Raw genomic sequence first — 22,377 nt, forward strand, 5'->3', positions numbered from 1 at the left:
TGTGGACTTTTATGACTCATCTGCTTAAAGGTTTGATGTGTTATGCATTCACAGATGCTTTTCTACATACCTTGGTTGTAACAAGTCATTATTTCAGTAACTTTTGCCTTCCCATCAGCTTGATGCAGTCTGTCCATTCTCCTCTGACCTCTTGCACCAACAAGGCATTTTCGCTCAGACTGCAGCCTGCTGGATATTTTCTCTTTTTCAGACCATTTTCTGTAAACCCTACAGATGACTGTGCGGGAAAATCCCAGTAGATCAACAATTTGTGAAATACTCAGCCCTCTGGCACCAACAACCATGCCATGTTCAAAGTCACTTAAATCCCCTTTCTTCCTCATTTTGATGCTCAGTTTGCACTTCAGCAGGTTGTCTCTAAATGCACTGAGTTGCTGCCATGTGATAGGCTGATTAGTTATTTGTGTTAACAAGCAGGTAAACAGACGTGGCTTGTGAGTGTATGTGATACACTTGATTCTGTATGTGACAACATGAGTGTAGAAAAAAAAATTCTACTGAATTTTATGTCTGTAAAGTCCTTTCATGATTCATACATTGTTATAATAAATGTATCAATGCAATTATCAGTTTTACTTAAGAAGTTAATTTGTTTAAATTGCTTACATGTTTAAATGATTACATTATAGTTGACTACTAAATATCATAAACGTAAACGTATAAAAATATGAAAATGTACAAAATATTCACATGATATAAATCTGCTATAAGGTAGGTTAAATAAGTCTACAAAATAACTTCTTTTGATTTTAAATCATGATGAAATGTTTCTGACATTAAGATCTCCCCAAACTTCGATTTATTACATTCTGTTATCCATATGAAGGAATTTATATGAATTTTGTGTTCAGCAGCTTAAATTAAATGTTTATTAAGATGGCAAATATAGACTATTTCTTCTCAAGCTTGTACAGCTGCTGTTTCATTCTCTGGGTTATGGAGGACGATTAATGACTTGATAAAATTCATGAAATTTTCAGAGCAGACTAAACAGAAGGCAAATGACAAATCTCTGGATTACATTTGATCTAGAAAGAAAAAAAACGGACATTTCTTTTCTTTAAACAACCTTCCCTATTCCTATTGGATAACAGAACATCTCCCCCCCTCCCCGGCGCTTCTGCGTGGACTCTTGGAGCACCCTGCAGACGCTTTAACTGATCCTGATTCACCTTCAGTTTGAGGTCTGTGGATCAAAAAGGAGCAGACCGCGTATCTCTCTTGGACAGCGTGTCGGAGATGCTAAATCAAACGGTTTGGGAAATCGCAGACTTCTAAACGGACCAACTTTCTGAGAGACTTGAATAATCAGTGCATCAGCAGGAAAAGTGTGGAGGGGAGAGGTGAGGATACAGAGGGGAGGGGGGCTGTACTTTAAAAGTTAATTAACATTAGCAAAAAAGTGTAGCTGTGCTACATTTTTTTTCTTTATAAGGGTCTGCTACCTAGCCAGCAAAATTTCACCTAAAAGCAGACAACAGGATCGTCCTGCGCTGACGCGGCTGGTCGGCAGGAAGCGGCTGGTGGCGGCGGGGGTCCTGGGGGTCGTTATGGTACTGGTTTTGGTCATTCTCATCCCTGTTCTAGTCAGCTCAGCGGGGACAGCTGCACACTACGAGATGCTCGGTACTTGTAGGATGGTGTGTGACCCATACGGCACCAAATCTCCAACCAGCACTGCCACAGCCGATACCGTGCGCGACAACAGCTTAATGCAGTCTTTACCCACTTTTATCCAAGGTCCGAAAGGAGAACCGGGCCGTCCGGGTAAGGTAGGGCCAAAGGGATTGCCAGGTGAACAGGGACCACCCGGTCCAGCCGGCCCACCTGGTGAAAGAGGTGAACCCGGCAGACCCGGTTTACCGGGACCTCCGGGACCGAGCGGTGCTGCCAGTGCTATTAGCGCGGCCACCTACAGCACCGTACCCAAGATTGCGTTTTACGCAGGGCTGAAAAAACAGCACGAGGGTTACGAAGTACTCAAGTTTGACGACGTGGTGACCAACCTGGGAAACCACTATGACCCGACCACCGGAAAGTTCACGTGTTCCATCCCTGGGATTTATTTCTTCGCTTACCACGTCCTGATGCGCGGAGGGGACGGCACAAGCATGTGGGCTGATCTGTGCAAAAACAATCAGGTAAAACAAACGGCACGTAGAAGCAAAGATTTAAAGCAAACTCTGCAGTTCCACGAGGTTTCCATTGTTAGGCGTGCGTGTCCACAGTATCTGACTTTAATTTAACACGTCACATTTTGTTAGGTACATTTGATACATCTCTGGACTATCTACAAGTTAGCAGCCATATATATCCTAATATAAAAACATTTAAAAGTTCTCGACAGCAACTGAACTAATGTAAAAGCCTATTGATAGACCTGCAGTATGCAAATAAGAGGTGAACAAGCGTGCTGTCAGCCAATCTAACAGAGAAACAGTGGAACTAAACGAAGTGGAGTCTGTGGTTTTTGGTGAAACCGCAAGGCAGTGATGCTTAGACTGAGCAATGCATTTCTACGAGAGGCAAAATACAGTGTTGGCCACCTAATAGGACAGAAGAGAAGATGACACTAAGTAATATTTATACTAAGTGCAATGGTTAGAGAAACAATAAAGAATCCGACAGGATCTTTGTACAGCTTCTCTTTGAAATGCTTTTTGACTGATTAAATGAGAACAAGAGTGTTTTTTATCATCCAGTAGCCACATATATTTAGGAGTACAAACAAACCCACACAACTTTACCAGTGTACTTTATAATGATATTTAGACAAGTCTAATCTTCAAACTGGCTAGTGAGTTCTATTCCAAACAATAGAGTGCCATGGTATTTGTGCATTTGATTAATTTTAGCTGTTTAGGTAGTAAGATATGTAACCGTAGTTTGTTTAAACCTCTACATGTTAGCAAAATAAATCACTAAAGAATATACATAACAATAGATTTTGCACTCACTGTCCAACATCTCAAGTAATATGGATTCCAAATCCACGGCCTGAATAAAGGAAATAAGAAAGAAAAATGAAATATACGACAATAATTTACCCCAAAAGTACATCACATAAAGGTATTTTATGATACAACAACAATAATAATAAAAGTAAAAAACTAATAATGACGATAACAATAATAATAATTACAGACCGAGTGAACTACAGAAGCCATTTACTGCCTCTGTTTCATCTGGTATGTGTTTGTTCCATCACGGTGTCCTGCTCTCTGTGCGTCTCTGTAGTGATCAGGCTGTCAGCGATAGATCTAATCTGTGGGGCAAACCAGTGTTGCAGCACCGCTCCACCAAGCACATCTCTTCTGCCTGTCAGCCGACTACTGTAATACTGCTGCAAAGCACAAGGAATACAGCAAACATCTTTGGGATTAATGCAGTAGAACTGCACACCATGACAAATCAGATGCTGAAATACATATTTCAATTAGGGTTACTGGTATTGGGATTTTTGACCATATATTCAGAGTGTCATGGAGGAAAATAAGCAAGACCTGCTGAAGTGATTGTTACGATTATTCCTAAAATGTTGTCAAAAACAAATATACTTGTGAAAAAATTTAAATCAGCCTTATCAAGTAATTTTGTCTTTGGAAGGTACTACAACTCTTTGAGACATATTTTAGATTGAAAAGGAAATTCTGAGGAGACTGTTCAAAAACTCAAACATGATTTATCTTCAAAATGTAAAGTGGCCTTACATCTTACATATAACTATGTGTGTTAAATGTGGACTGCATAGTGTGACTGTCAAGTAAAGGTGAAGCTCTCCGGTTCTTGATTTTCTCAGATTCTGCAAAGAAAGATGCATCCGTCTTTGCCTCTTCCTCCATATGCAGGCTCTATCAGGCTATGAAAAAAATTCTTAGATATCATTTGCTAAATACTGATGAAACCACTCCATATTTTAAGCCAACTTATTAAAAAAAAAGATAGAGTTAAGATTTATCATATCCTAAGTTCTGTGGCATTCTGTGCACTAATCCTGGTCTGAGTTTCAAGTTTGTTCTTTTACATTTATGTTTTGAGACAATTTAAGTTCACTGCATATGTGTCATCCCACTAAGTCAGTTAATTTAGAAGAAAAGTAAGTAAGCACAGTTTATTTATATAGTACTTTTCACAGACATATGTCACAAAGTGCTTCACAAGAAAGGTAAAAAAACACAATACACAATACAATACAGTCATAAATACATCATAAAAACCCTGGTCTAATTAAATGCTTTTTGAAATAAAATTTCTTTAGCTGCTTTTTGAAGGTCTCCACCGAGTCCACCGTAGAAATAGTCCACAGTCTGGGTGCAACAGTATGAGAAGCAGAATTAAACTGTGAGTGCATTTCATTGTTGACTCTGTAAGATTAAATTATTATTTTTAAATTTTCTGTTGTTGCCTTTTCTCAATATGACTTTTATATGACCGAATAATAAAACAAGCTTTAAAAATGTAAATTGACACCTAACAGTAACCACAAATAAACAAGATGTTACAGTGATAGTCGTAAACCAATTATAAATATTTATGTACTTTTCTTTAATTCCATGCTGTTTTATAGTACATTAGGTATTCCATACAATAATAATCAGGCTCATCTTATCATAAAGACCTCATACGTATCACCCCAAAAGAACCCGCTTTCAGACTGCTGGTTTAATTGTGGTTCATAAGGTATTTAAAAGTAGGATGGGAGGCATCGAGCTTCCAGCTCTCAGACACCTTCTTTATTTTAAAGATTAGGCTTAAAACTTTCCTTTTTGCTAAAGCATATAGTTAGGGCCTGAATCCCCCCTTAGTTACACTGCAATAAGTCTATCCTACTGGGGGCTTCTCGTGAGGTACTGAGTGTTTCCTCTTCACTGAACTTTATCACTCACTATGTTTTTGTACACCTCTCTGCATTTAATCATAAGTTATTATTAATCTCTGGCTCTCTTCCACAGCATGTCTGTCCTGTCTCCCATCACCCCCAACTGGTTGTGGCAGATGGCCGCCCCTCCCTGAGCCTGGTTTTGGTGGAGGTTTCTTCCTGTTAAAAGGGAGTTTTTCTTCCCACTGTCACCAAAGTGCTTGCTCAAAGGGAGTCATATGATTGTTGGGTTCTTCTCTGTATGTATTATTGTAGGATCTTTACCTTATCCAATATAAAGCACCTTAAGGTGACTATTGTGTGATTTGGTACACAGATAAAATTGAACAGAATTATTCTATATTACAGATCTATCCATGTGTTTGGACTGTGTGAGAAAGGTGGAGTACCCAGAAAGAACATTTCGATCCCACAACCTTCGCAGTGCTAACCACTGTACTGCCTTCTGAGTTTAGATAGATATTTTAAATGTTCTAAACTTTTTACTTTATATGAACGCTCAAAGGGATTTTTTTAAAAGTAATATTCAGACACACACCTTCAAACAGTTCTGTACTCTATGCATTTAAGGGATTAATTATTATGCGACAGCAGTGAATCCAGTGGGAGCAATTTGGGGCCCTGTGACAAGCAGAATAAACTAGCCAGCTGTCCACCAGCTTAGAATACAGGACCGTTTTGCCATAAAGTGATAAGCAATAACCACTGTAGCATCTTGCTGCCCACACTACTTGTAACGGTAACGCTGACGTTATGCAATATATATATACAAAACCTTTTATTCTTCTCAAATAACACAAACATACTTTACCTATTGTAATGCTGAACAGCCAACAAATACAGTAAACCTGTATGGTTAAGGTAATATCAAAGGAACTAAATCCACTCATTTTATATTCATAACAATAACAATAATGATTAAAGGAAACCACGCTGACTCATAGAAGACAGGATGTCAGCATTGAGTTCATATGCATGTGGAAATAATCTCATCTTCTAGTAGTTTTCTAGACTAACGCATACAAAATAAATAAATAAATAAAAATAAATACTTCTTGCTGGAACTGCACTACGCCATGCTGCGTTGAAGTTGAAATTTTTTGCTGTTTTCAAGTACATAAAAAATATGTTTCACTGAAGGGTTTTGTGATGCGCTTTCATACTATCTTAATACTATCTAAATCTGCTCTAACCACAGCCATCTCATAGAGATTAACATTTTAATGGATTCCTCCTTTAGCCACACTCCCTCGGTTTTCAAAGTTATGCAAAACAATAAAATTTCGATGTACACTCTACAACGACTCCACTAGTGTGGCCTTTTGCCCTTCACCATCCCGGTCTTTTGAAACTGTGACATATTTATTCAAATGAGAGATGTGAAGTCAGTAAGTTAATGTTAACAGGAGATAGCTGTGTTATTAAGGTGCATTCATTAATCTCTATGCAATTAATTAAAAATCTAGTCAAAGTTAGTGAAGAACATTTTGCATCTTGTAGTATAACTGCAGGCTAAACAAGCAGAGGTTTGACTAGCTGGTGGACTCTGCATTCATACTGTAATGAGTTGTCACTCACAAAGTTGCCTAAAGCACAATTTAATTGTAGTATTTTAATTTGATTGGAACCATAATTTACAAATTGTACTTTATTTTGTATTATTTTGTATTCAACAACAGATACTTCTTAATCAGGAATTTATCCACTTACCTCATTTTCTCTCAGATGCAATCAGAATTTTATTTTGAAATGAGAGGCGCGTTCCTCTGGGTATTCAAATGGACACAGCTTTTAATCACTCTCTGGTGGCTCCATGCATATGTTACATACTGCACACTCCAGTGGGACACGTTTGTTTGTCCAAAAATATGTCTAAAAGTAAGAGCTAAGAAGAAAAAACAAACTGGCCTAATATTGGTGACCACAACATATAAAGAGGATGCAAACAATTTGCAGAAAACACACCTCTGTCGTACTTCAGAAGTACTGTTTTAATATTAACTATTCACAAAACATTTGTGACTATTTGTTATGCTGAACCTCCACCACAGCTGAAAAAGCTTTAAGGAATGATTAAAGCAATATTGTTGGCATACTTGGACAAAATGTTCACTTTTGATCATTACTGTAGAATTTATCTCTAATGTGATTGCAATTCAAAGTAAGAGTCCAGTGAATTCAGCTGAAAAGCTGAGCTCCATGTTTTCAGCAAAAGGAACTTCTAATTGTGCATGTGGAGCCTCGAGAAATATTTAAATGTGACCTGCTCTATTCTGGATGGAAATAGCTGGACTATCTGCAAAATAGAATCAGCATGGACTAGACTAACTGTGTATATTAAAATTAGGGCTGTAAAGTTGTGGAATATTATTTTGGAACAATTAAAGTATATGCAGTGCATACAGACTTATATACATTTATTTACTGCTTTTTCTAGTATTACAATGTACACTGCACAGGTAACCCAGCATATTTGTAAAGCAGTAAGAGTGTTTAAGTGTCTAGTCACACATTTAAATATCACTTTATTTGGCAGCACTTTATAATAATGGCACACTATTAAGTAGGGATGGGTACCAGTATCCGGTGCCATGATGGCACCGGTTCTGACATAAACAGTAGTAACCAGACCGAAAAGCAGCGCACATTTCGGTGCTTTATTTCGGTGCTTTTTTTTCCTGAGCTGTGATACACTTTAGATTCTAGCCAATCATTTTACGTTTCCGAGGATAGTAGGCGGGCCAGGTACGTACGTTCTTTTAGAGCAGAGCTACAGATTAAAAATGCCCAAGGCAAAGCGGTCAAAGTCTGGCTGTACTTCAGAGCAAAATATGCAAACTCAGCAGCCTGCAACAAGTGCTTTAAGCTGATACTGTGATACTGTCAAAGGAGGTAACACCTCAAAATCCGATGAAACACCTGGCGACTCATAGCGTTTTTTTTTAAAGCCGAGAAATGCACCGTATTTGATAGCTTGCTGCGAGACCTCACACCGTGCACATCTACTGCGGGTGTGGTGCCTGTTATCGGACCCGGAGTTAGCAACATCCCCCAAAAACCCGAAGAGGAGAGTCCTGGCCCCTAGCCCTGCCAGTGTAGCAGAAATGATGAGGATGATGATGCAGCAGCAGCCGTTCTTCTCTGCGTGAGTAGCTTAATGTTGTTCGTGTGTAATTTACGTTGAGTAGGCTAACCACGTTATTAAATTAATGCATGTAAGGTGAACTAGCAAACACCGTCGTAGCTACATGCGGCTGTCTTCTTGTTTGATGGCAGATACTCCCTTCACCCTGGCCAAAAAGGCTAAAATGACCAAAGAAAAAGTGGAAAACAGTTAAACATGAGAGGTTTTTGGACAAAGTTTGTGTTTTTTCCATTGATTAAGCACTGCTTCCAGCCAAGAGTGATACCATATATGCTCTATAGCTGCAGAAAAGGCTAACATTGTTATCTTTTTACAAAAAAAACAGCTGAACATGAGAGGTTTTTGGACAAAGTTGGTGTTCTCCATTCTTTAAGCACCGGTTTGAGCACCGTTTAAGCACCGGCACCGGTATCGGATAAAACCTAAACGATACCCATCCCTACTATTAAGTATTATTCAGGTATTAGCAAGTGCTTACTTCATTTATATAGCATTACTCCTCTGTAGTATGCCATTTATAAATACAGTTATATGAAATCTAACTATGATCATGTAGACGTGATGTAGTAGCAGTTATAGCAGTGGTTAAGAGTAACATATGTCTGTTTTTATAAATGACATACAGTGGGGCAAAAAAGTATTTAGTCAGCCACCGATTGTGCAAGTTCCCCCACCTAAAATGATGACAGAGGTCAGTAATTTGCACCAGAGGTACACTTCAACTGTGAGAGACAGAATGTGAAAAAAAAATCCATGAATCCACATGGTAGGATTTTTAAAGAATTTATTCGTAAATCAGGGTGGAAAATAAGTATTTGGTCAATAACAAAAATACAACTCAATACTTTGTAACATAACCTTTGTTGGCAATAACAGAGGTCAAACGTTTACTATAGGTCTTTACCAGGTTTGCACACACAGTAGCTGGTATTTTGGCCCATTCCTCCATGCAGATCTTCTCGAGAGCAGTGATGTTTTGGGGCTGTCGCCGAGCAACACGGACTTTCAACTCCCGCCACAGATTTTCTATGGGGTTGAGGTCTGGAGACTGGCTAGGCCACTCCAGGACTTTCAAATGCTTCTTACGGAGCCACTCCTTTGTTGCCCGGGCGGTGTGTTTTGGATCATTGTCATGTTGGAAGACCCAGCCTTGTTTCATCTTCAAAGTTCTCACTGATGGAAGGAGGTTTTGACTCAAAATCTCACGATACATGGCCCCATTCATTCTGTCCTTAACACGGATCAGTCGTCCTGTCCCCTTGGCAGAAAAACAGCCCCATAGCATGATGTTTCCACCCCCATGCTTCACAGTAGGTATGGTGTTCTTGGGATGCAACTCAGTATTCTTCTACCTCCAAACACGACGAGTTGAGTTTATACCAAAAAGTTCTACTTTGGTTTCATCTGACCACATGACATTCTCCCAATCCTCTGCTGTATCATCCATGTGCTCTCTGGCAAACTTCAGACGGGCCTGGACATGCACTGGCTTCAGCAGCGGAACACGTCTGGCACTGCGGGATTTGATTCCCTGCCGTTCTAGTGTGTTACTGATGGTGACCTTTGTTACTTTGGTCCCAGCTCTCTGCAGGTCATTCACCAGGTCCCCCCGTGTGGTTCTGGGATCTTTGCTCACCGTTCTCATGATCATTTTGACCCCACGGGATGAGATCTTGCGTGGAGCCCCAGATCGAGGGAGATTATCAGTGGTCTTGTATGTCTTCCATTTTCTGATGATTGCTCCCACAGTTGATTTTTTCACGCCAAGCTGCTTGCCTATTGTAGATTCACTCTTCCCAGTCTGGTGCAGGTCTACAATACTTTTCCTGGTGTCCTTCGAAAGCTCTTTGGTCTTGGCCATGGCGGAGTTTGGAGTCTGACTGTTTGAGGCTGTGGACAGGTGTCTTTTATACAGATGATGAGTTCAAACAGGTACCATTCATACAGGTAACGAGTGGGGGACAGAAAAGCTTCTTACAGAAGACGTTACAGGTCTGTGAGAGCCAGAGATTTTCCATGTTTGAGGTGACCAAATACTTATTTTCCACCCTGATTTACGAATAAATTCTTTACAAATCCTACCATGTGAATTCATGGATTTTATTTTTCACATTCTGTCTCTCACAGTTGAAGTGTACCTCTGGTGCAAATTACTGACCTCTGTCATCATTTTAAGTGGGGGAACTTGCACAATCGGTGGCTGACTAAATACTTTTTTGCCCCACTGTACTAGGGAGAAGAAATGATATATATAATTGATTGAGTACTTGCTAATATCTTACTAATGCTTAATAGTGTGACAATATTATATAATGTTATGTTATATAAAGTGTTACCCTTTATTCTACGCCCTTATATACTTTACTTTTCACTCTATAGCCATACAATATAACAACATCCACCACACACCATGAACGTCTGTTCTGTCATATCCTTCTCTGTTTTGTGCCATTGCTCACATTTTGGACTAAGAAGACAGGATCTTATATTGCGCTTTTCTACACTGAGGACTCAAAGCGGTTTTATACAACTTGCCTTAGTTGCCCATTGACACAAGCACTTCTTTTTTCTATGCTCTTTCTATGTAAGTGCTTTCTGTGTAACATTCACACACATTCTGATGGATTCATTGGAGAGGAACTTGGGTTAGCATCTTACCCAAGGATATTTGGCATGCAGACTGGAGGGATCAAACCAGAGAGGAGCAAAGGAGGCTATCTATGTCCACTGTGTATGACCATTGTTGAAGTGAGGTCATGGTTTACAGCACCAGCTGTCAGTCACCAACAATTGAATCCCGAGATCCCTTCCCAGGAATCTCAACTCTCACTTACTAGTAGCCTCAGGTGACCTCAATAGCTCAAACAATGGTGGGGTGGGGTAATGTCTCACAGAATATTAACCTGTTGGCTCAGGTGATGGGAATGACATCTTTTTTTCACACATGCCTCATGTGAGGACATGGTCAAGTTGTAGGTTACCAAGTAAATGGTCAACAACCCTCAGGAATACCTCGAATGGGACAGTCCAGACAAGTGGTTTACTACCTGGCGCTCTCCACCAGTTCTTCTATAACCAAAGAAGCTTCATGGAGAGGTGAGAGAGGTAGAAAGTGTTCAAAAAACCTAAAGAAAACCAGCTGCCTTCTTTTCAAGTTCTCAGGACTACCATGACCCAGATAACCAAGAACCACACAGACACAGAGAAAAGGAGTTTAACTAGAGTTACTCCTCTGTTTTTTGCTTCTCTATCAGTAAATCTTCTTGTACTGTCTTTGTGGATACCTATTTGAACAAGAGTAGTCAGTGACGATGGAGTTATGAATGGACAAAATTTATTTTGATTAAAAAATGCAGGCTAAAGGATCGAAATGAGCTTAGACACGAGCTGTGGCACAGGCAAATGTTCTATTATGCCATCTATTACCCACTGACTTAACTGCTTGTCCACAGGACAACACACCGGACAGGAGACTGCCAGACTAAAACAGGAAAAACACACTAAAGGGCAGACTGAATAAATACAGGGAACAGAGGGAAGAAACAGAGAGGACTAGAGAGCTAGGGATGAAGAGAGCAAGAGAGTGAGGGACAGAGAGGGTGAGAGAGTGAGGGACAGAGAGGGTGAGAGAGTGAGGGACGGAGAGGGTGACAGGCACACATTTCATAACAGTATGTCTTTCAGAAAGTGCTATAATTACTAATCAATTACTTACTGAGAAGACTTTCTCTTACTCTTGGTGGTCTGCGGATGGCCTGGAACTCCTAGATCCAGGATCCAGATCCACATAGACTGCGGCTTCCTATCCTCATTTTCAAGTACATTTTGTGACAAAGTCACATACACATATATTTATTTCAGAAACTCTTAAAAGAACAGTTTTCAAAAAGTTAACTAATCCAAGGAGCTTGGAAAGAAAAGCGACTTGACTTATTTAAGTTTCTTGAAAACGTTTCACCTCTCATTTCAGAAGCTTCAGTTCTAAGACCAAATCGGGGATTCCCAGATATTTAAGCCCTAGTGGGAGTTGTCCCTTAAGAGGGTTGTTGATCATGTGCCTCATCAGATAAGCCAAGGTGTGAAAAAGCTTCTCGGACAAGAGGTAGTCTTCGAGAAACTTAAATCTTAAATCTTTCGAAGCTCCTTAGATTACAATGACCTGGCTGACTGAGAACCTACACAGTTACCGTATTGTTTATCGGATTATAAGGATTATAATAACCGGATTATAAGGTACATTGTCGATAAACCGATCTGTTTTCATACATAAGGTGCACCAGATTATAAGGTGTATTAAGCGAAACAAAACAGTCATATAAGTCAAACTTTGCTCAACTCATTCTTTTTGCTTCCTCCACTTCTGTACCATTGATTCAGTAATGTTGAATAGAGCTACTCTATTCCCATGTTCCCATTAATGACTAACCTCGTATTGTGGATGGATTATCTCAGTTGTTCTCCTGACTGAAGTTTGTTCCCTTTAAAGCATCCTGCCACGCGATTGCATTTGTCCCTAACCATCAGGAACCCTCACGTTAACTTTCATCGAGTGGAAAAAAGTTAGCGTTCATCCTCCAGCTTCACTGTGTTTATATTATGCTAACATAGCTGTGTCACGTAGCACATTATTATAAACCAGCTAACCCAACTTCAGTAACCCTACAAAAGTCACTGTTGTTTAGTTTTCTGTCTTCATTTATGTTGGAAGTGATAGCAGAGCTGTGCGTTTTAATTTTTTCAGAAATTTCTCAGTCAGAACATGCTATATGATGTTTAGGTGGAAACTAGCACGCTAACTTCCTGCTAACTTCTAACTCCATTAAATGTAATAAATTCTGATTTCATGGATGCCTGGATGTTAAACGTAATTGTTACACCTGGTAAAGCAGCAACATTGATCATTTTATTAAAGATGAAAGAATTTAGACAGTTTTTAACTCTCTGTGATGCTGCAGTGTTCGTTTGACTTTGGGACCTGAAGCGGAGTTTGGACCCAGATTACTCCACAAGACTCCTGACTACGGTAGCCGTAATGCTCCAACAATCCATCAAGTGCTGCGGCTTCATAGCTTACTAAAGTAGTACTAAAACATTTTTTGACAGATATTTGAGCGCTGTGTACCACATAAAATCGGTTCAAGGTTGGTAAGCACAACCAGAATTTATACATGATACGGATTTTAAGGGGCACTGTCGATTTTTGAGAAAATTAAAGGATTTTAAGTCCGAAAAATACGGTTACTAATTAATTTGTTAGGATCCTGTGTTTTGGACCCAGTGCTTTGTGTTTGTAATTCCTTCACCTTGTCTGTCTGGTCTCTCTGTTTTGTCTCCGTGTCTATCACGCTGTCAGGTTTGCATGTCCTAGTTGCAGTATTGGCATTAATTTATTTGTGTTGAGTCTAACTTCCCTTGTCTTGTTATTCTTGATTTTCTCCTGGCATGTTTTCCATTTGTTTCCCCTTTCCGTAATCACCCTACTGTGTATATGTTGTCCCAGTCTCTCCTTGTCCTTCATAATGTTCAGTTACCTAGTGTTACTCTGCTTTCTGGTCTTTGTGCCCACTAGTTACCTAGAGAGTTTATAGTTTGCATTGTTTTTTTTGGTTTAATTTGGTACTTTGCCCTATGTGTTTTTCTTTCACAGTTCTTCTGTTAAAATGTCTGACTAACATTGGAATCAAGGACACAGCACTTTGACACAATTAATATCAGTTAGCATATCATCAATAATCACCCTGTTTTATATGTTCTGTATGTTTTATATTTTTATTTTCCCCATCTTTTAATTAGAGTTTGCACGATACCACTTTTTTATGTCCCTATATTTTACATAAGATTAAAACTTTGGGTGTAAGATTCAGATAATTATTTATTAAAAGCTAGACATTTTAAATGAGAATAAAAAAGAAAAGTATGTCTTTGTGCCCCCTTTTCCCTGTTCATGCCCTATCGGCCCCCCTGGCTAAACTTTGCTAGATCCGCCCCTGCACAGTTACCAGCCGTCAGCTACGTAGAAAAAGATCCTGGTGTAGAAAGTAATATTAAATAAATTCTAACAACAGCTTATCAAGCTTAAAAGTGCTGCTGTTGTTCAGCCGCTGGTGTCCTCTTTCTGGCTCGAAGTGGGGTAAAAACAAACAAGAGAGACAGACTTGCGACAGAAAAGCCGATCAGCTGATCATTGATCAGTTTCACGATTGAAGTAGCAGCAAGAAGAGGCACTGGCTCCATATATCGGTTGTTAAGCTTAATGTGGGAATGCTTTACAAACATTCAGAGATGAACTTACACACTTGCTTTACTTCTCTCTGGGATAACTTCCTCGGAGATGAAATGCTGGTTTGCTAGAGGCTACAAAAACTCAAGAGGAACTTCTATCCCCAAGCCATCCGGGCCCTAAACACACACACCCGCCCTCTCACATCATCTATAATTGACTGAGACAGGACTCTCTTCCAAACACTCTAAACCCAGGCACAATGTACATTCCAAATTCCTTTAATTTTAAATATGTTTATATTGTCTATTCTGTAAAATAGTCAGATGTCTATTCATATTAATGTACAGAATTCACCTGCTTGCTGCTACTACTGCACATTCACCCAATGTATATACTACATATATATATATATATATAATGTTCTTCCTCTACCCCCCCCCCCCCCCCCCCCCCCACCCCACATTTTTGCACTTGTCGAGGTGCGTGTCAGGCTACATTTCACTGTGTGTTATACTTGTATAACTATGCATGTGACAAATAAAGAACCTTGAACCTTGAAATACACAAAGCCGCTCTATCACGTGAGCACACTGCTCCGACGAGCCGAGTTACGCCGTGTCGCAAGTTTTGTGAGGTGCTTTTTTGATATTTAATGGATCGGATTACATTTTTTATTTCTCTCCGATATCCGATCCAGTAATTTAGGTCAGTATCGGACCGATCCGTCCATCTCTACTTTTAATATTGTTCGTGTTGCTTTTTGTTATAAGGTGATGCCTTATAACGGCATCACCTAAAGCTCCAACAAATAAAATGTATTCTACGTCTACTAATAATAATAATGAACTAAATTTAGCACAAAAGGTAAGGAAATTGGTGTTTGATTAAATATTTCTTTATTGTAACAATGCTTCTTGGCAACAAATCTAGGAAAGCCTTTGTTTTCTGTAACTAAAATGCATTTCTGGGTTGAGCATGAGTTGAGTTGAGCATGGGTGGGTTGTACCCATGGAAAACTTGCCAGTTCTTCTTTGCCAATGCCAAACAAACAGCTTGTTCCCCTATTGACTCTCGTTGGGTATCATTTATTAGGCTGAATGACTAAAGTCTGAAGAAACACTGGCAGTTTACAATTTCTGAGCTGGGGGTTCAGTTTATGGCTGAAATCTGATTTTTTACTCCTTCTCTTCCTCTCAGAAGATTGGACAAGAAAAAAAAGTAAACCCAGCTCACACGAGACAAAAGACTAACAAAATAAAACAAATAACAAAAACAACACAAAGCATAAGAAGAACTCAGAACCGAGAGGCTGACACCATGCATGTATTACTTCTAGCCTGGATTATTGTAATTCATTAATATCAGACTGCTTAAAATGCTCCCTGAAAAGTCTTCAGTTGAAAAGTTGATCCAGAATCCTGCAGCAAGAGTAACAACTAGGACTAGAACAGGAGCCCATATTTCCCCATAACTCCTGAGTCCCGTTCATTGTCTCCCTGTTGAGTTCAGAACTGAATTCAACTTCCTTCTCCTTACATACAAATCTTGAATAATAAAAACATGTCAAAGCCTAAAGATCTAACTGGACTCTGTTATCTTAACAGAGCATTTAGCTCCTAGACTGGGGACCTGTGGGTAGCATCGGTGTTATGCAGGGGCCTATGGGGTCCAGGCCCACCCAGTAAATCTACGGATATATTTCAACTAGAAGTTTCACTAATTTATAAAACTTAGTGATGGTAAACTTAAACACCCATATTGATGATAAGTTATTATAGCGCAAGCTCAATTTCACGACTTATTTCATTGCTGCCAACCCTATTTAGAAAAAAATATAATTGGAGGAGGAGCCTTCACCTGGTGGAACTAACAGTTTGGGTTTAAGATACAGGGACCTCTCTTCTTTTAAGGTTTGACTTGAAACACTTGGGGCTGAGCATAGCCCTGAAAGCATTAACAGCACCTCTTCTAAAGTTATTCACGATATTTTTGAGCAAAATTAAAATAAAATATCAAACACTGTAAGTATTAGGCTGTCTCTTGCAGAATTCTACTGAAATAATACAATCAGTGCGATTTAAATTCTTCAGCATTGTTTGCCAACTTTACCAGAGCTTCTGCTTCTATGGTGTCATAATGGGACCTTTTAAATGTGGCCATCTCTGTCTTGTCTTTTGAATGTTTATCTTTTCTTCACCTTTCCTGCTCTTTTGGTATCAATCTGCTGCAATTTTAATCTTCACTGCTCTCTCATCCCCTTCTCTCTCCTTTCCTGGGTATAAAAACAATGCAGTAGTCATGTGCCAATTAATTATATGTGATGTGATGATGAGATATTTAACGACATCTGCCTTCACAGCCACATCGCTGTTGTAGAAAAATAATTTGAGCATTGAAACCCAACTGATTTTCTGAGATTTATTGAAAGAAAGTTAAAACCTTTGCAATGGGATCAATACAGCATGAACAGTGTTCGTACCAGCATTGACAAAAAGGCAAAATTGTAACAGCTTCTGTCGTGTCGATGCAATCTTTGTCTATTCGCTATTCGACAGTGAGTGAAGTGCTCACTGTCATGTCGGCACCAGCTTGGTAACGAAGTGTGTCATGGCCTTGAGCAAAGCTTAGAGTCTTCATACAAAAGACAATTTGTACAAAATATACATTAGGTAAAATAAATTTTCCATGACAATCACCTCTGTTTTTGTAAATTTATATTTTCCTTTTCACTTTTCAGTATACTGTTTTGGAGTAATTATTCTTCTTCCACTGTTATTGTGACTACATTTTAATATTTAATATTTAGTGTGTGAATGGGTGGATGACTGAATGTAGTGTAAAGCGCTTTGGGGTCCTTAGGGACTAAGTAAAGTGCTATACAAATACAGGCCATTTACCATTTAATTTATTTCACACAAAGAATTCTATGTATTGTCTTTAAATGTCCACTGGAGTTCATTAATCCACAGTCAGTGTTGGGTTTAAGGCCTTCCAAAGTAATGTGTTACTACATTTTTCAGTTATACAGGGACTAAACCCAGTAATTACATTAAAGGTACAATTATATCATTACCTGCGTTTCAAAGGCTCTTTAGTTACAAGCACACATGGTGGATAGGAAGGGGAAAAAAGAACTCAAACTGACTCTTGTTTTTTTCTTTCTGCCTGGTTGGGCTACAATCAGCTAATGTCAGTTCACGTGCCAAGAAGAGGAAAATAGCAGAACAGTTTTTGATTGGATATTGTAGTTTTATTCCAAAGGTTGTATTGTGGAATGCAAAGTGTGTATAGGACAATAGGAACTGCATAATACTGCTAACACAACTCGAACTCTTTGGAAGCATGTGTACAGACAGCAAGCTCATGCAAAGGTAGTCAAGAACCCAAAATGATGTTAAAGCTGAGTGAATTAGACCCCATTGCAGCAGCCAGACCATGAACTTGACTTGCAATGATGAGCAGTCAGGCTTGCAGCATTTTGGCCTCAGGGCACCAGTCATTTAAAAGCTAAAGCTTCTCTTTTGTTGCTGATTACTTCTTTAACAGACAGAAAATTAGATATATTGTTGTTGTGTATTTAAAGACAAAAATCAGGGTGTGTGTGTGGGTGAAAGAGAGAGATAGATAGGGGAAAGTGTGTGTATAGGGGGAGGAGGGAGAGGGTGAGACATGGCTCGTGTTATTTTGAGGAAATTAAGAGAAATTACATTTCAGTAGCAAGATGTGCTTTTTTAAATTTTTCTTCTGAATTTTCCTGGTAATGAACTTTTTTTGTTCATGATCAGCTTCCGTTAGAAATAAATTCAAATCCTCAATGTAATCTGCATTACGTTTGTGGTGAATTTCACTTGATATCCGTTGAATGTTCCTGGAAAATATTATAAACGATTATTTCAATTTATTTCAATTCTAATTGTACTGAACAAAGTGAATTAACCTCCTGAGACCCGAACTCTTCCAGGGCATGCATTTTTAGTTTCTCTGTGATATTTGGGCATAGAATGACTTTTTTTTTAACCTAATTTTGTTTTCTAAGAAAAATGAGAGCCACATATGAGGATATTCGTTTAAAATTTCAATAGAACAGTGGCAGTATAATGTCCTCGTAAGTGGATATCAGGTCCTTGTAGAGCAAAATTGAGTAATTTGGTCTAAATAACCCAAAATGTGATGTCCACATATGTGGACGCCAGGTCCAGGAGGTTAAATAAGACTAGACTAAAAAAAATCATCCTTGATAGTTGACATGAAATTCTCACATTCCTATACACTGTGTGCTGAGTTTCATCTCAAGCTTCTGCACTTTTCGTTGAGGTAAAACGGACAATTCCGCTCAAACTGAACAAAGTTAATGAAGTATAATAACACCCATATCAAAAATAAAAAATTTATTACGAATCATCCTTGATAGTTAACATGAGATTCTGCCCAGATTCCTCTTCTGACTCTGTTCTACATGTGTGCAGTTTAATCTCAAACCACTGCAAAATCTCCCAGAAAATGCAGACACCAGATTTCAGAAATTCATAAAAGATCATCCCTGATGATTCCTCATTTTATCCAAAATGCCATCCAAAAACTTCTCGGTCAGCAGTGGTTTTCCCCTTGGAACCTGTCCTGACCTTAATGTAGACCATACCTTCATACAATTCAGATGTTGTTCTGGGTTCTTTTGTGATCTGAATTAGTTGTTGATATGTTCTTGGAGTAATCTTGGTAGGCTGCCACTCCCGAGAAAGTTAACTACTGTTCCCGGTTTTCTCCATTGTGTATAAGCTATAACATGCCATCAGTCAGATTTGGATTTCTGTTTTGATTTTAAAACCATCAGTTGAAAACAAGATCTAAAAAGTGCAGGCCTTACAGTTAGGGTTACTAACTGTAAGGCCTGCACTTTTTTCAGTTAGGATTAGTGGTCGTGATTATACCACAAAATTGGGGGAAAAAATTCATAGGAGAGGTTCTACTGATCTTTTTGATGAGCAGAGCCTGTTTCAGTTTAAGTGTTGTTTTCAATAAATTGCATGCTCAAAAAATGTTTTGTCTCACTCCCATTTCTTCCTCTTCCATGTCGAAGCTCTACTTGGAAGCTTGTTAAGATCCAACCATGCAAAATATGGGGTTTTTTTGGCCATTTTTTAAGTGGTCTTAAACTTTTGATCATAATTGTATTTACTGGTCTAACTGCTAACTGTTAGAGCAAAGTGGATATCTAATGAGGTGTTGTGGGTCCAGGTAAGATCGGCAGGGATAACCGTGCCCAGAAACCTGGAGGTGTAGACAGATTCCATATATAATAAGAGGGGAGTGGGAGTGTCTCCTGAAGTCCATTATGAGTTCTTTTCTTTTATGGATGCTCAGCGTCAGGTTATTTTCTGAGCACCAGTGGGACAAGTTCTCTACCTCCGCCCTGTACTGAGGCGGCTGTTGTTGTGATTTGGCACTATATAAATAAAATTGAATTGAACTGAATTGAATTGAATAGATGAGCCCAGCTGTATGCCATACTATATGTACTATATTACACTATTTTATAATGACATGATTTCTTGGAATAGCTAGGGCTTATCCTCAAATTATCCACAGGTACCACAACACATGGGGTTGACTGTTCTATTGTTTTAAAGCCAGTAGCTCCCCTCTAATTCTTTTGAGCTTTTATGCTCACTTAATATGTATGCTTCTCTATTTTTTCTTTTTCTTATTACTCATGTTGTTGACATACATCTTTTTACACAATCACATTACAGGGGACCTGCATCCCTTTTGGGGCCAAACTAAAATTCCTCTTAATGCAAATCATTACATTTACACATTACATTTTGAAATAAGACTTGATTAAAATCAGGGGTAGACAAATAGTAGTAAGTCTCTATGAAATATAATGTAAGTCCTTTTAATGTCCTCATGATGAAACACAACTCTGTCTGTTTGTGTGTGTATCTGCATTTCACGTATTTCTGTAGGTACGTGCCAGTGCCATAGCCCAGGATGCAGACCAGAACTACGACTATGCCAGTAACAGTGCTGTTCTGCATCTAGAGCCAGGAGATGAGGTCTACATTAAACTAGATGGAGGAAAAGCTCACGGAGGCAACAACAACAAGTACAGCACATTCTCTGGATTCATTATCTACGCTGATTAAACTATAATTACTACATTTTGGCTTTCAATTATTGGCCTTCTGGCTCAGCGCTTCCACAAATCATCTTCTTCAAATGTAATTTTTTTAAAACTTTTGTGGAGAAACCAAGAGAAAGCTGCATAATGTATTTCCTATGTTTTGCTATTCTCATGATACTTGTTGAAAGTATCTCTCGACAGGAAAATTAATTGTTTAACTTTTTTTGTAAACATTTCCTGTCTGTATACTATCATGTCATAATTAACACTGACATGCTTGTTCCAATAGTAGAACTTGTGGGGTAATGGTGGTTAGCTCGGGGGTGGAGGGCGTTTCAGGGGTTGGAGGTTTGAAGACAATTCTGTCATGAATCTGACATCATCACAGGCAGCATGTCAACAAATCCAGCAAACATTTAAATCAACAAAGTAAATGTGGAAAAGAGGAAATCAAATATAAACATGACATTAAGAAAGTTGTTTGTGAAAACAACAACTAAGGCCAGTTAAGTCTGCTGATGCAAAAATTTTTGATTTGATTGTTAGTGTTTTTGGTTTTACAAGTTGGAACCATTTAATTGTTTATATCTAAAAAAATTAAAGCAATTTAATGGAAAAATGAAATGGTATATACAGCACAATCAGAACAAATATGAATGCAAATGTTTTTGCTCCATATACAGAAGAATAGTAGTTTGTGTTTCACTCCTAGTCACCTTAAAACTCATGTTTGTCATGTTATTTCCCATTTTTGGACCCAATATAATGCAACACTCAGTTAAATATATACTATCTGATATACCTGGCGATGGGAATGTTGATGTATAAATGTAGGATTGCATTTACTGGAAGACGTTTGACTCAAAACTTCATGTCATGTCCCAGTCTCTCCAGTCTAATGAGGAGGTCAGTTTGATGTCTCTGCATCTAGCATAGATCAGTTCTGTCCTTACAGTCTATACACAAGCTAAAAGCCAGTGGAAATTGTTTTTTGTTTTTTGTAATTTTAACAGCAGTTTGTATGGCTGCTATTGCTTGTCTGGTGTAGGTGCAGTGACTATGCACAAACTCTGAAAGGTTTTGCAATTTCTGAACAGTTTTAACAGTGTACAACTGATTAGTCTACAAATGAAGATGACCGAGACAGCGCAGATAAATGTTCACAATTTTATGTTTATGCATTTTGTCTTTTTCAAAGAGATGCTGGTACTGATTAGTCAAATAACAGATGGTAAAATGTCATACATGATCTCGATACACCATATTTCACAGTATAAGTCACTTTAAAAAGCATGTAGACTACAACATATTTTAATGGGTTGTTGGCTGACATATGGACTTGTGTTTGTACCAGCAGAAATAATTGCTTGACAACCGTAATCTTATCAAAGAATTGTATTAAAAACTGGCGATATTAGAGGTTCTTTACATTGAATAAAGTTTAAATTAAAGGTGTAATCATGAATATGTATAAAATCGTTTTGTAAATTGCTTTAATATCCTTTCACACTACATTACTGGCATGATAGCCTTAATGAAATTATGGAATAGACCTTCTCACCAAGGTCTTCTCACCAAGACCTTCTCACCTAATTCACACAGAAGGTTCTCTGCATATTAAGCATATGCAGAGAACTTTAGGGGACCTAGAATAATTGTTATTCTGTGTATCAATTTCTTTTTCTTTTTTGGTTTGGCTTTTTTTTGCACCAAGGTTTTTTTTTAAAACACAGTGAAAGTAAATTTAAAAATAAAATCACAAACTGTAGGTTTGCAGGTAAATGTATGCTGGCATACTTGACCCATCAATGTTCAGCCTGCAAGCAGGGAGTTTTCGGGTGGTTGCGAATCTCCCTGGAACTTCCTCTTTTGGCTTTAGAGGAAACGTAGGGTGCCCTGGTAACCATGTTTGCTAAGTCTTAGGCAGTCAGTTCTCATTCCCAAGGGCGTCAGGCAGCTGTGATACAACTGCACCTGTGAAGGAC

At 38.6% G+C, this 22,377-nt stretch overlaps 1 protein-coding gene across 4 annotated transcripts; it reads left to right on the top strand.

Moving 5' to 3' along the window:
* Positions 1-1,478: 1,478 nt before the first annotated feature.
* On the top strand, positions 1,479-20,414 carry c1ql3a (complement component 1, q subcomponent-like 3a). Of its 4 annotated transcripts, none has more exons than XM_085361907.1 (3): positions 1,572-1,719; positions 1,762-2,162; positions 20,235-20,414. In XM_085361907.1, the coding sequence occupies exons 1-3, from the start codon at positions 1,572-1,574 to the stop codon at positions 20,412-20,414; spliced, it is 729 nt and encodes a 242-aa protein (XP_085218033.1). The 4 variants fall into 4 exon arrangements, with proteins under 4 accessions (XP_085218035.1, XP_085218033.1, XP_085218034.1 ...); XM_085361908.1 differs by having other exon boundaries at positions 1,572-1,715; positions 1,794-2,162; XM_085361905.1 differs by having other exon boundaries at positions 1,572-1,700; positions 1,740-2,162.
* The last annotated feature ends 1,963 nt before the right edge of the window (positions 20,415-22,377 follow it).

This window comes from Diplotaxodon limnothrissa, linkage group LG9 (assembly GCF_057381915.1).
Source record: "Diplotaxodon limnothrissa isolate DT_005_m linkage group LG9, D_limnothrissa_male_GT1.1, whole genome shotgun sequence".
Classification (NCBI taxonomy): Eukaryota; Metazoa; Chordata; class Actinopteri; order Cichliformes; family Cichlidae; genus Diplotaxodon; species Diplotaxodon limnothrissa.